This window comes from Calypte anna, chromosome 6 (assembly GCF_003957555.1).
Source record: "Calypte anna isolate BGI_N300 chromosome 6, bCalAnn1_v1.p, whole genome shotgun sequence".
NCBI lineage: Eukaryota > Metazoa > Chordata > Aves > Apodiformes > Trochilidae > Calypte > Calypte anna.
This window is the reverse complement of record NC_044252.1, coordinates 23,643,631-23,658,085: the sequence shown is the minus strand read 5'-3', so window position 1 is coordinate 23,658,085 and position 14,455 is coordinate 23,643,631. Positions and strand designations below refer to the sequence as shown.

General features: G+C 41.5%; 1 protein-coding gene across 1 annotated transcript in view; it reads right to left on the bottom strand.

The window, feature by feature from the left end:
* Positions 1 to 6,516: 6,516 nt before the first annotated feature.
* The window catches only part of CFAP58 (cilia and flagella associated protein 58), a 64,074-nt gene continuing 56,135 nt past the window's right edge, over positions 6,517 to 14,455 (bottom strand). Inside the window, exons 16-18 of the mRNA XM_008490381.2 lie at positions 12,904 to 13,023; positions 11,249 to 11,382; positions 6,517 to 6,637 (exon numbers count right to left, since the gene is read on the bottom strand). Coding sequence (XP_008488603.2) covers positions 6,517 to 6,637; positions 11,249 to 11,382; positions 12,904 to 13,023 — 375 coding nt within the window. The remainder of the gene's footprint in view (positions 6,638 to 11,248; positions 11,383 to 12,903; positions 13,024 to 14,455) is intronic.

The window sequence follows — 14,455 nt, the reverse complement described above, 5'->3', positions numbered from 1 at the left end:
CCCTAACTTTCTATGATTCTATGATCTGTCATAGCACCACTGAAGCAGAAAACAGCAGAGTGAGGAAGTTCCCTGGGGACACCAAGGGGCAGATAAATCTCAGCAGAACTGAAATGCTATCCAATGGCCAAGTGACCAACTTTGTAGCCATGACATGTTGCAATCTTAACCAAGAGCCAGTCTCCAAGCAAGCAATCAACCCAGCACTTTTATTCCCAATTCCTTTCTCCTTCAACATAAACCCAGGGCTAGATCAGGGAAGATGCAAGCAGCGGTCTGGAAGCCTGACATAGTAACACACTTTTGCCTTTCTGTGCCTTGCAAGTACTTGGAGAAGAGAGGAATGAAGGTCCCACACACTTGGCAACACTTGAGCCTCTCACCCATCCTGACGATCTCTGCTCCCAACACTCTTCTGCTCCCAGAGCAACTTTTTGCCAGCAGCAGATCACATCCACAAACTGTACTTTAAATGGCAGCATTCCTACTGGGAACATTGTTCAGCAAACTCAGACTCATTGTTTTTCCCAGAGTGCAATAAAACCCACTGAAGGGTTTATTTTCGCCCTGGATTTCCCATCAGGCTGGCTCTCCCACTAGGCGGCTGCCCAAGGCAGGTTCCCTACCACAGCCCTGGGGGAGCCTCTCCCACTGTGTTTCACCAAACCCCACTGGCTGCCCCACAAACCTGGGCTCTCCTGGTGAACTGGGGGAAGAGGGAAGGAGAGGGGAACTCTGCTCAGATCACCTGGGGGGATTCCTCTCTGCCGGCACTGCCTGTAGGCAGAGGTGGCAGGAGCAAATCATGCAGGCTGCACATCACAAAAGCAGAAGAAAGTTGCATTCTCTGATGCCAGGAGGCAGAGCTGTAAGGCAGAGCCCAATACTCGTCAGCGCTACAGCTCAAGTGAATTTTAGCTTGGATTTAGCATTGAAAGTTTCAGGTTCCTATCCTCAACTCCAGCAAAAAGCCCTCTGTGACACATCTCACCTGTGGTGCCCAGAGAGCACCAAAGGCAGCACAAGGCCAGCATCTCTTGCTGCTCTTTCCTCACATCCAGCTTCAGCCCAGGTGGTGCAGCTGCTTGGGTGGAAGCATCCAGCAAGCCCCACCACCTTTCCCCTAGGCACACCCTGAGGGGATGTTTGGATTCATCAGCTCAGAGTTGCAGGTGCAAAGCAGATGCGGTCCTAGGGGGTGGGATGGCAATAGGGAAACCAGAGTTGCCAGCACATGGAATAAAAGAGTGAAGAAAGTAAGGTTCCATCTGCAAAGCCTGCTCAAAGCCCAGCAGAAACCTGCACACTGCCAGCAAACAGGCAGGGAATATACGCCAGGCAGCAGAGGGCTTGGGCAGTTTGCTGCCAGCTTGCACTAAAGCAGAGAGGGAAAAAAACCAGTTATCCCTCAGCCTGAAGTAAATTACAAGACATCCCTCGAGAGCACGTGGTGAAGCTCTTGATCTGACAAGTGATGCTGGTGTGATCCCTCTTGGTATTGCCCAATTTGAATTTTAGTGCTAGTGAAGGGTGCATGACTGAGCTCTGGAAACTGCAGGCAGCTGCTCCTGTGCAGGAGGAGCAGAACCCACAGTCCCAGGCACAAGCATTCCCACACCAGTTCTGCTGCTGCTGGGCTGCACCACAGGGAGAGGCTGCACATCTAGGAAGAAGGACAGAGCTCATCCCCTGCTCCATTCAGCCCTTGCATGCCTCACCCAGAGCTGGGCACACTGGTGACTTTGGGGACAATCATCTGTCCCATATTAGCCAGGCAAAAAACATGTTTGACATCAGAAATTTAAGACCTCCCAGGTTTACGGATTACATCCCTCTGACACCCACACACACCACGAGAGCTGAGTGGGAGCTGCAGAGCTGAAGGGATCTGTTCAAACATTGGCCTGCTACCAAAGAAATGGTTTCTTAGACATCTGTCCTCTCTTAGCACCTCTCCACTGCAAAATCCACCATGGGGTCTACCAAAAGCCAAACCACAAGAAACAGCACCACCACCAAAGACCCTACACTCTTACAGGATGGAAGCATCTCATTTTTGAGCACCTCCAATACATACATCCAGAGCATCAGGCTGATAATCCTGTATTATTGACCATGGGACAGAAATTGGCCTGGGAGTTGTTTTGGTGCCATCAACACCCAGTATCAACAGTAAAAATTCAGAGGAAAAAAAACATAAAATCAGACCAGGACCCAGTAAGCACATATCACATTAAACGCAAAAGAGGAACTGCACCTGATTAGATGCAAATGGAAACACACTAAAGACTCAGCTAATGTACTCAAGCAGATATCTGTTGACTTTTGTGACATTGCAGGAGAGATGACAACTGTACAAGACAGCAGAGAAAGAAGGAGCCCCAGTAGCAAGTGGAGTAAGGGCCTCTGGATGCAAAAGGCAGTGAAAATAAAAATTCCTCTTAAAAAACAGATTCAAACCATTTCTGAAGAAGTGACTCCCCATCCTGACAAAGCCCTGGCCAATAGCAGCCAACTTGCAGATGGCCAGTGCTGATGCTGCACATCCCAGCCCTCTGACTGGATTCAACAGCCTAAGAAATATACTGCTGCTACACAAGGTAGCAAAGGTAAGCAAAGCTTATTTTCACCTCTGCCTCAGACATTAGCTACTTGGTTATGTTCCCTCTCTTTCAATAACACTCTTTACCTTAAAAAAAAAAAAAAAGAAAAAAAATCAATGTCCCTTTCCCTCTTGGTCATCCTGCCTGTGGTATCAGTTAAGTTTCAGTGGGACTGGTGCTAGCTGCTTCCTGCTGAGATGGTAGTTACACTGCTGAGCATAACTTCTACTCTGGAGGTAACCACTTTATGACACTTGCTCAGAATTTGGAGACTCATACTCAGTGTCTTCATAACAGGGTGACGTTCAGGCAACAATTCAGCTTCATCTCCAAGCTGCCATGCTCCTGGGGCTGCCTGCACAGACCTGGTTGCTGAGGGCAGAGCAGGCCTTAAGAGAAAGCTTGGCAGACTAGGCTACCCAGCAGAGAGGCAGCAAAAGGTAGTGAGGATCTCAGCAGGTTTAGAGCCTAAATGGTTTAGCCCCAGGGATGCATTCCCACAATCTTGCTCATACCAACTTGTCTGGGTGGCTCTCTGCTCCTCTAATAAGGCATACAAACCCACTGAGGTCAGCAGAGGAAATAAAAAGTACATTGGTTCAATAAGCCTATACAGGTGCTCCAACTCAGGGAGAAAGCAAGCTCAAAGGTAGGGCAGAGCAGAGGAGGAGGCAGCTGCTTTGACCTCAGTCACACACAGCACATCCTACGGATCCTTCCTGGCTCCCTCACACTCCTATGTGCCACAGGCACAGGTTCACCTTCCCCTTGGAAAATGAAACTCCTGAAGAAAGCCCATGGAATGGAAATCCTGACATCCTGTACACTGAACAGCATAAGTGGCTGATCTGTGTGGGGCTGCATTAAAAGCACCCAAGCAGGGAACAGAAAGAGCATCAAAACCAAGTGTAAATGAAGGACTGGATTCTTGTGCCATGTCTTTGCTAGCTCACAGGTGACCCCAGAAGGGTCAGGCTCCTGCCTTTGAACTTTCAGTCCAGCGCACAGTGTCTTATGTCCTGCTTGTACGATACACTGAATATAGATGTGCCTAGCAAGATTAGAGCTTAAGTTAGATGGGAAGTTACCTAAAACATTATTTACATATTGCAAGAGCTCTGAAAATTAACAATATTATGTACTTTGCTCACTGAAAAAGTTTCCAGGATATATATACAGTGAGAGCTACTGCAGGTCCAATCCAAACCAATTAACGTGAAGAAAGAATTCTTCTAACTTGAGTGCTATGGATCATAGCCCTTCGCCTCCATCTTCTCACATATCCTTACAGGAACAAGAAATTAAAGTTACACTTGCTAGTTCTAGGCTTACATCTTGCACAGACTGGAATTCAATTAACATTATTCTGCAACAAAACTTGGATAAGCACTTCAGAGCTGCTGCTCACAATGCAGAAGAGACTGAACAAATGATACTCTCATTAACACTCTGCCTTTCACTGCTGTGCAAGCCAAATCCTTGAACACCAGAAGCACCTCAGCATCAGCTGAGGATTCACAGACATCCAGAGTGATTTTTCAAGCTCCTTGACTTTTATAGACCAGGGGAAGGGATTTGGTGTGCTTTAATCCATTCTATTATATGAACTCAGAAATGGTTTTGACTCTCTGGCACTATTAATTAAGCTAGCTGCAGTTATAGTCCTGATTATGCTGAAAATTACTGACAATAATTTGATGAGTGTATTTTCTTGACCTTTTTTCTTCTTCTTTTTGAAATGAACCTGTGAATTTAGTTTCCCTGCTAGTAAGAAAACAATGAGATAAGACTGGAGATAACAGTCCACACATTCATATCTGGATGCCTGAAATTGTGGATGAACACAGTAAAAGCTTCTGTACCTTGCAGGTAGAATTTACTGCACTCACTTCCCAGCCTTTCAGACTGGAAGAACATTTTGTGTAAGAAAATCACATTTTTTGCGCTCCTCTGTGTTTTTTTTAAATCTAGAAGACTAATCACATTTTAGACACAAGTGAATGCAGCTTTGCAAGTCATTAGACAAATACCGTCTCATCCATTTTAGAGACTGGAAATTCAGGTCAAGAATCATTGTGGGAAGGAGCTTTTTACTGTAAGAATAGTCCAATCTGAGACTTACAAACTACTACTAAGTACATATAAAGACGGAAAATCTGGTTTAGTGTATTCATAAAAATATATGCAACTGGGGGACAGATGGTACCTGCTTGGCTCCTCTTCCTTTTTTCTGACTACTGTAACACTTTTTCTTCTTAACTGTGATAACAAATAGAAGGACATACACAGACTGGAATTACCACGGTATAAGTTATAGGGTACGCTGCAGAGCTCAGAGTTTAGCAAAGAAGTTGCTTCTCTACAGTGTGAGGGAGTCTATCTGTGCCTCTCTCATTCATGTGAATTAATAAATGTGACTTTGATAATTTGTTTCAGAACAAATTACTTCCCACTACTAGTAAGCATAGCAGAGTTCAGCCCCAGGCTGAATACCCAGGACCTTAACATATATCAGCATTTAAAAACTTCAGTAAAACCTACTTGGGATCCCACCAGACTCAAGAGCCCATGTCAGTTATTCTCAATTATTGTAACTATAAGGACATGCCAGGTACACAAAAGAAATTATTTAGACAGTGTGAATGCTCTAAAATGATAACTTTAGAATACTGCACTTGACAGAGAAAAAGCAATAATCGCTATTTTGGGAACAAAAGAAAAATACAATGGATCTGATGACTAAGTGTTCTGGTCCCTAGTGTAAAAGCAAAGTAGATCCCTGTCGTATTTTACTTGATTCCTTTGAATTAAACACTTCCATTAAAAGTTTCCCACAGTAGCTTTAATATTTAATTATGTATTCTACCAAAGGAAAGAACAAAATCTTTGCAAAGGTTTTTTTTTTTGTGCATGTGAAATATTTATCAGCGTATCTCTTTGGACAAGTTTTTTTTATCCCCCAGGCTGGGAAAAAGCTTCCATGTACAAATCAGTTTCAAAACATTTTCTTCTACAGCTTGAAAGTTTTCTATATTTCAGCACCTCATGCCGTGACTTTGTTATTTCACTTGTTAATGAATGGTAATTAAATCTCTTGGCTGAAAAGGTTGGAGGGCTCCTGCTGTATTACAAAAACAATTTCTGAAAGTTACAAAAATGCCCAAGTGTCTAGAAATTAAAGAGCAAAGTTTGCTGTATTTCTAGTCCAACTTTGAATCCCCTGGAAGGATTTATGTGGGAGAACAGCATGTCCCAGTCAGTGTGTACAGTCTTCCCAGTTGAACAGACATAATTACATCACTTTTTGTCTACCACAGTAAACAAAATTGCATTCTTAATAATGTACATTATGGCCCAAACTTCCTTGATCTTACTAACAACTGCAGCAAATCCTGCATAAGCCCTATTATATACTACCTACACAAAGAGCTGCTACATGTGTACGTCTAAGTGAAGACTTTTGAATTTTGCATTTGCTCAGTAGGGTTTGAAACAGCAGCCTATTAATTTCTCTTCTGTGTTCTCATCTCTTTCAGGCGCTTTGAGTCAGAAGACGAAGTCAGTGCTTACAACAGAGGTAGATAAAGGGAAAATAAAACCACATATTAAGGTATTTTGTGGTGTTATGTTGCTAAGTAGAGATGCTGTACTGAAGAAGAAATATCTGCATTGTCTTCACTATTCAGTTACACCAGTGCAAGCTTCAGCTGGCATCATATGGATAGATTTTGTCCACAGTTTGTAAATCAAAACTAGATTAAATCTACAATAAATGGCCCTTTCCTGAAGGCAAAACAGTGATTTCAGAGAGGAAGTTGATTTTGAATTTCTTTTAAAATTATAGTTTCTGGAACAACCCAGCAAGACAGGTTAGAAGGAATCTGGGAACAGGAATGTGATGATGAGTCCATTCCTAGGCTGTAACTTTGGGAAGGGGTCTGCTGAGAGCAAAGCCTCCTCCAGTAAAGCGAGGAACATCAGGTCTGGGGTGTGGAAACTCAGGCTCCATGTCAGTCAAAGGTCGCTCCTTCTCCCTTCAGATAGAGACAAAGAAAAGGAAAATAAGTATTTCATTCTGCAGCCCAGTGATATTTACAAACTAAGGAAATCTGTGTCCTCCAAAGTTCCTTTGATGCAACCACGTATCAAGAGATCATTAAAAAACTGTTTATTAAAGCCTGTTAGGCTAAACTGCCAAGAGTAGGTGTCAGGTTAGATGTAATTACAAGCCTACTGATGGTTTTTGGAATTATTAAAAATTAGAAATAAATGAGCTCTCTTTGTGCTACTCTCCAAAATGGTCAGAGCACCTCATTAGAGCAAGTTGAACATGAGCTCTATGATTTCATATTTCCAATCATCATTCCATTCTAGCAAGTATATGCCTGTTTTCAAATAGCTACATTCATCAAAGGCAAATATGGGCAGATATTTTTCTTTGTTGCATTTTAATGAATAAATAGTGTTATCTATCTTTGCATTTTAACAAAGTTCTAGTGATAATTACCCTGCCTGTGACATTTGCAGAAAACTAACAGTGTGCTGTGGGTGCATTGACAGCCCCAGGAAGTTGCTCTGTCTGAGGGTCCAGGAGTGCTTGAATTTGATGGCCTGATGGAACCAGTGGTAGCTGGTTTCACTCTTTTGAGCTTGAGTTTGGAGAGCTAGCAGAACAAATTCAAAGGGCAGTATTCAAGATCTCTGTGATATACCTTGAGGTTTCAGAGCAAGCCCCCAAAATACTTAAAATTAACTAAGTGGGTCTTTATGAAGAACTAGTTTATAGTACCAGCAGACGGGTCAAGACTTTACAAAGGTCATTGACGTTACTTTTATTTTACAGTGACTGAGACTAAGATTGAGACACAAACATGAGTGGAACTAGGCTTTTGCAAAAATGTAGCTTTGTCACATTAGCAACCTTTCTCAGTCCCAAATAAGGGAAAAAATAATTTCCTGGAACTAATTCTTTTCTCTTTGTCCCTTAATATCTGTATTAGGAGAAGAGGAAGCTCAGAAAAACCTTGTAGGATGGCTAGTTATGCTTCCTTTTCCTAATTTAACACATATGGAGGTGGCAGAATAAGCAGAAGATGGTACAGTTTAACTTAACCATCAAAACTATTAAAAAATGGATTAAATTATATTAATTTAACACTAATGGATGTGCCAGCTAACACTAAAAGCTATGATACATTTAAATGGCTTCTATCACTATGACCCAGAGTCCATGCTTATTCTTTCTCATGCTCCCACGGAGACAGCCAACAGATGTGATCATCAGTATGGAAAATCCTATGCAGCTGAATACTGAAATATATTATGCAGAATTAATGGGTAAGCAACCACGTGCAAAAGCAACTGACATCCCTCACTGCAGTCATTTACATATATAGGACTGCAGGATCAGGATTCTGGTGTGGATTTAAGCTTCATATTTTCTCAGTGATCCTTACCAAGATCAGGCTGGAACCCTGGTGCTAGAAGCAACTCAGAAAAGCAACGAGGCAGAAAAGGTGCACAAAGCAGAATAATAGGAAGACTGAGGAAAAAAAAAAAGCCTGACATTCAGAATTGGAGAGTAGAAAAAAGGTTTCAGACTCACAACCAAAACCACTGGATTTTCAGCTTGAACGCTAAACAAAAACTAAATTCCTGTTGCCACTTGTTATATTCCATCAGTGTCCCATGGAAAGCTGCATTAGTTGGGTATCAAGACTTTAAATCACAAAGTAGCATTGCCTTGTGCAAATCAATAAAAGCTTCAGATGATACCTTTGTGTGAGGTTATCTGAGAGTATTAGTTCTCTTTTGTGCCAGGCTAGTCAATACAGCTATTAATGCTATTGTCCTGAACAGATCCTCTTTTTATTAGCAAAAGCAGCCACATTTACTTCAGACATGATGTTAACATTAGCCAGCATGATAGAGATCAAGGCAGTGGTTTTGTGTCAGCTGGGATTTAGAGCAAACTGCAATTGTACCAATGAAATGCCCCTGGCTCTTTGGCTAGCATCTAGGCACCAGGCAGGGCCCAGGGAAGGAATATGTCACCAGGGAAGGACTCCCCAGGGCAGGATCCAGCTGCACAAAAGGGTCTGTCTATTGCAGACAGCAACAGACACATCATACACAAATGGTAGCTTGGAAAAGGAAGGCTGCACAACAAGGATGTTTTCACCAGAATGCTGCTGGGCAATGCAAAGCCCAGCCTAGAGATTACAGAAGGTGCAGTTACTGAGGGTGTGCATATCCTTCAAAGCTGGATGTGGCCGAGCAGGTTTAACTAGGAACAAAACAATGAATCAGGGACAGCAGAGGGCAAAGCCCAGCACTTGGCCACCTCTCAGATGCCACGAAGACCAGAGAAATACAAATCAGGGCTCACAGAATGGTGGTGGCAGCTTCTGAGCCTGGAGCAGGGGCAATTGCCTGCAGAAACACCACTAACAGCATCTGAATGTACTTCCAAAGCACAGATGTCACCAAGACACTATGCTCATCAGACTACAGTCATGCCTGCATCCATGAACAACAGCCTGATACTGCACTAATAGCAGGTATTTATCCTGAACCTGTCAACAGTGTCTTGAATCCAGCACTAATTGACATGTACCACGAAATTCCATTTACTATGTATGATTAACAGACCCACATTCAGTCACCATCACCTCATGCAATACTTTTGTTTTACTTTAAAGCAATTGTGCCCCTAAAAAGTTGGATTTTTTCAATAGTTATGATATGTATTAATTCAAATCAAGACAACAAAACATGGGTGAATTTCTTCTAATCCGATGAAGAGAAAGCAACATGATGCCAGGGCCCAAAATGGAAACATTAAAACTAATGTGAAGAGGATACTTAGCTGCTGGAAATGGATTATCAGGCATTATGGTAGCCTCACATATTGATCCTAAAGCTCCAGGAAGGCCATTAGCACTGCACAATTGTTGCTGATTCCAGACATTAAGGTAACATCATGCAATTTGCAGATGGACAAAAATCACTGTTTATCACTGACTATTTAGCTAATTCAGTCATCAAAACCGTTTGCTGACCGAACTATGCTAAGGAAGAGATACAGGCAGCTTTGAATTATATTCAGCAACATAGAGAACCCTTGGCTTTGGCATGTGAGGAAGGGACAGGCTGAGAATGGAAAAGGTGAGGAAAGACAAAAAGGTATAAACAGAAAAAATCAGTAACAGATCATGCCGTCTACTTATGAAATCTAAGTATCTTCTCTTTAAAGGGAAGTCAAACAGCTCTATTTGCAGGAGGTTTGGTATCACAGCTTGGAGAGTCATTATCAGAATAGACTCATCTTTCAGCCTTTGCAAATTAGGTCAATTTAATGGGCCCAAAATCGGGCAACTAACATCCCATTCATTTTTTTTTTTAACCAAGATTGTCCACCAATACTCCACCTGTGCAGAGACCACATCTTAAACGCTGTGTTCAGTTTTAGAGCCCACACTACAAGAAAGACATTGGGGTGCTGGAGCACCTATAAAGATGGCAAAGAAGCTGGTGAAGGGTCTAAAGCACAACTCCTGTGCAGGGCAGCTGTGGGTACTGAGGTTGTTTAGTCTGGAGAACAGGAGGCTGAGAGGAGACATTACTGCTCTCTACTACTGCTGGAGAGGAGGTTGTAGTGAGGTGGGTGTTGATCTCTTCTCCCAAGTGACAAGCAATAGAACAAGAGGAAATAGTCTCAAGTTGTGGCAGAGGACATTTAGATTGAATACTGGGGAAAATTTCTTCACCCAAAGGGTGGTTAGGCATTGGAAAAGGCTGCACATGTAAGTGGTAGAATCACCATCTCTAGAGGTATTTAAAAGATGTGTTGCTGCGGGACATGGTTTGGTGGTGGGGTTGTCAGTCTTCTAGGTTAATGATAATATTAAAGGCCTTTTCCAACCAAGATAATTTCATGATTCTGAGCAACTAAATATTCAGTTGTGGACTGAAAGTAGCAGGATGGTGTCATGAAACTGCTATGGGCTAAGGAGAGCCATCAACTACCTACAGAGAAGTTTTTAGGCTCTGTCATCAAAAGGGTAAGACATCTGAGAAAGGCGGACAGAGCATTGCTCAATTTCCTCCATCTGGATATAGGAAGGGAACCAGACGTGTGTGGGGCTCTCTACAACCATCAGCAATAACACCTGCTGCCAGAGGGGACAGTCATCAACTACCACATCTTGGAAACAACACAGCTCTTGCTCCAGAATTATGTAGTTGCCACCTAAAGAAAGGTTAACCCCTGTATAAGATGCTGCTTCATTATAATCATAACTTGTAAAATGCATTGAGTTCCTCATAATGCCTGAGGATCTCTCATTAGACATGAGAGACCAGACATTAATCTGTGTCCTTTGGGCAACACCTCATTGGTATGAATAATTTAAACAAACTGCAGAAAGTGTCAGCAACATCACTGCTGGTTCCTCTTCTCCTGGACACAGATCATGACAAATCTAGACCAGAGTGAAGTAATATGAATGATATAATTTAGGCAAATGAGGTAACTATTATACAACCTCAGTCAAATTTGGCCACATCCTGATCAAAAGATGGGGTCTAAAAAACCTCGAGTACATGCAGAAAGTTACAGAGACAAAACTGTTATTTTCCCATACTTGGCCTGCTGTTCCTTGCGTTTCTGAGCCAGATACTTCTTCTTCACATTCATTAGCTCGTTGGCAAGTCTTTCAATTTCATATTTGTATTCTTGGCTCTGTGATTCATACATATTCAATTCTGAGGACAAAACCTAACAAATAAAACACAAAAAGCAGAAACAGGAGATGTTAGTTTCACTTAGGCATAGTTAGTACTTTCAAAAGCACTTTTTCCTTTCACATTTGATGATGTAAGATATCACCATTTTCTACCACATCTTAGCTTCTATCATGATATTTCATTTGATTACCTCTGCTCACCTAAGGACAGTTTACAGGAGGAAGGCTATGTCATTCAGCCACAATAAAACAGGTAAAATATGCCCCAAGTATTATGGGAAGAGTATTAATACATACATTAGCTCATAATGTTCTGGGACACAAACCTGAGTGAAATCTCAAAAGGGTCTTCAAAAATAATCAGGCAGATATTTATTTAATAGTAATGGGTTTCATTCACAGGTATACATTTTGTTACATGAAGTAATCAAATCCACACAAAGTAGTACAGGACAGTGTAAGTAGGAATACGATGCTGCTTTCATGTGAATCAGTAAATTTTTTTAAAAGTAGGAGTATGCATAGTATGTGTTCCTTCTTTAAGAAGAAGAGCTTGCCCTGGCCCCACAGAATGACATGCAAGCCAGTACACTACAGCATAGTGTGCCTGAAATACTCAGTAGCAATTGACCACATTAAAGACAAACAGGAACCGTATGGAAAACTTCAAACCACATTCAGCTTAACCTAACTTTGGCTTCTGTTTTCCATTTTCCACATTGTTTTTCTTCTCCGTGGAAAGCTAAGATTTGCATAACAGCCTCTTTGTTTCCTAGGGGCCCATCTGCTCCTGCATTTATTTCCTCATGGTTAGTATAGACGTGATTATGATGCAGTGAACAGGAGATGATGACTTCAACGGAGAGAGGAGTTGTAGAAGCAGATGAACTCCTGGGGAGACTGATCTTTCATGCAGGCAAGAACAAGGGAAGATCAGCTTATTCTATCAGAAAGTCACTTTTTAATATGCTTTCAAATTTTCCCACAAGATTTCTTTCAGAACCAGAAAATACTTCCTTCTAGTGACAAGAGTTTAGGACAGGTTAGTCATGTCATCCTTATAAATGTTGTAAATCTTACATATGTGTATGCACTAAAAGAGAAATAACAAGAATTTAAGAATGAATTATCAATATATTCCCACTCATTTCTTTAAAAAAAAATAAATCTAAATGGCTTTGATTTGCATATTAAAGACCTTAACAGTTCACAAAAGAGAAGGAGAATAAGCTTAATGGAAAACTGATGGTGCCCCAGAACGCCCGCACAAAAAATGTAATTACGGCATTGTGCTGCACACTCATATTGTAATTAGACATTTTTTCTATTTTAATGAAACAAACTAGCATAATGTTAAAAAAAAACAAACCTATTCTACTGCTATTGGTTCTCCCTCCGGGAGATGCAGTATTAATCTTATTTTCCTGATCTAATATACTAAGACGCACACTGATCATCGAAAGTCTTCCTGAAGCCTCACTCCCCCAGATCATAAGCAAAATTGTTCTGCCATCCTGACAGCCCCTCAGCCAAAGACCAAGAGCATCTCTTACTTTCAGCTGTTTTGTCTTCTCTCGGAGAGTTCGCCTGTAGAGCTGCAACTGTTCTGCGGCTTCAGGCCCAGGCTGCCGGGCCAAGATGTGCTTCAATTCCACATAGAGTTTCTCCTTTTCCTAAGAAAAAGGCAAGAGGAAAAGCTCTTATAAAACTAATATAGCAGGAGCACAACCAGTGATGAAATCAACCCATTGAAAAATGCAACTCAACCAGGAAGATATTTGCAGAAACAAATCTGCCTGTGTGTCAGTCTTTCCATGCTAGCCATAAGGTATTTAAAGTTGTTGTGATAGCAGTGGGAGAGCTCATTAAGAAACATACAGCTACTTGGAGCCATGAATGAAATACTCTTAAACACTGTGATCAGTGAGCATGCTCTGCCATAGAGAACATAAAACAGTCACCAGCAAAGTATCCAGGGGTGAGAAATTAATTACTAGTAACTGTGCTTATTGCAATCTTTCTTCTTATGAGGCACACTGCCTTACATTAAGAAGCATAGCTTCACCCAACAGGATGTGAGTAGGCTATAGAAATGTCAGGAAGGACTGTACAAAATAATAGCTTCTTCCAAAGGAAATCCTGCAAAGCACATGTGCACACACAAACATATATATATAACCATATATATATAACTGCAGGGACACTGGGAAGGTGAAGGGCAGTATAAACAGTAACAACTATGACTAGCACAACTACCACCATGTAATTTCTCTTTATCATGTGTCTATTTATGTTGGAGCAGTATACTTGTGGGAATTGGACACAGCCATGTCCAAACAGAAACCACAGCATGGATCCACTTCCAGCTGTACTGAAATGTTGCTTTCTCTTGTCTTCTGAGGATGTACTTTGTTCAGTGCTTTATTCCTCAGACAAAAACCAAGCCACCTTCACAGTTTTGCACATTATAATCTTTGTAGTATCTACCTTGTCAGGCTATGATTGTTATTATTTAATATTACTTAGCAAGATCCTATCCTTGTCTGGTACCTGGAGAGTTGGAATTGAAAAGGAGGGTTATTTTAGTGGAAGTTGGACTAGTAGACAGTAATTTTAACTGAGAAAGACAAAAATCACAAGTAATAGCTATGACAGGTGATTATTTGCAACTGGATTTGACAAAATCCCTTTCTTGCTGTCTTTTTTAATAATCTGTGTCTTTGAAAGACATCATGTCACTTGGTGTTACTACATTTGGCCTTGCTCAGTGGCTGACCCAGGATTTTCCAAAGTGGTTTGTTATTTTGAAGATGTGAAATTCTAGGTGTCCAGCCCTCAAGGGCATAAGGAATTCTCAGCATTTTCTGAAAACCATGAACTATAATGGTAATGAGATAGGACCCTAAAATTGAGTCGCTTCAAATGATACCATACTTTTGCAAGCGATGCTCATAAACACTGAATATTAATGAAGAGTTTCTTATAAACAAGGTTCTTCATAGCTCCTGAGGCATAGACTGGAATGTGCATAATGGCAAAGTTAGACTGAGAATCCATTCTCAGTAGAGAGATGTTAAGTCAGTTGTTAAGTAACAAGTGGTTTCC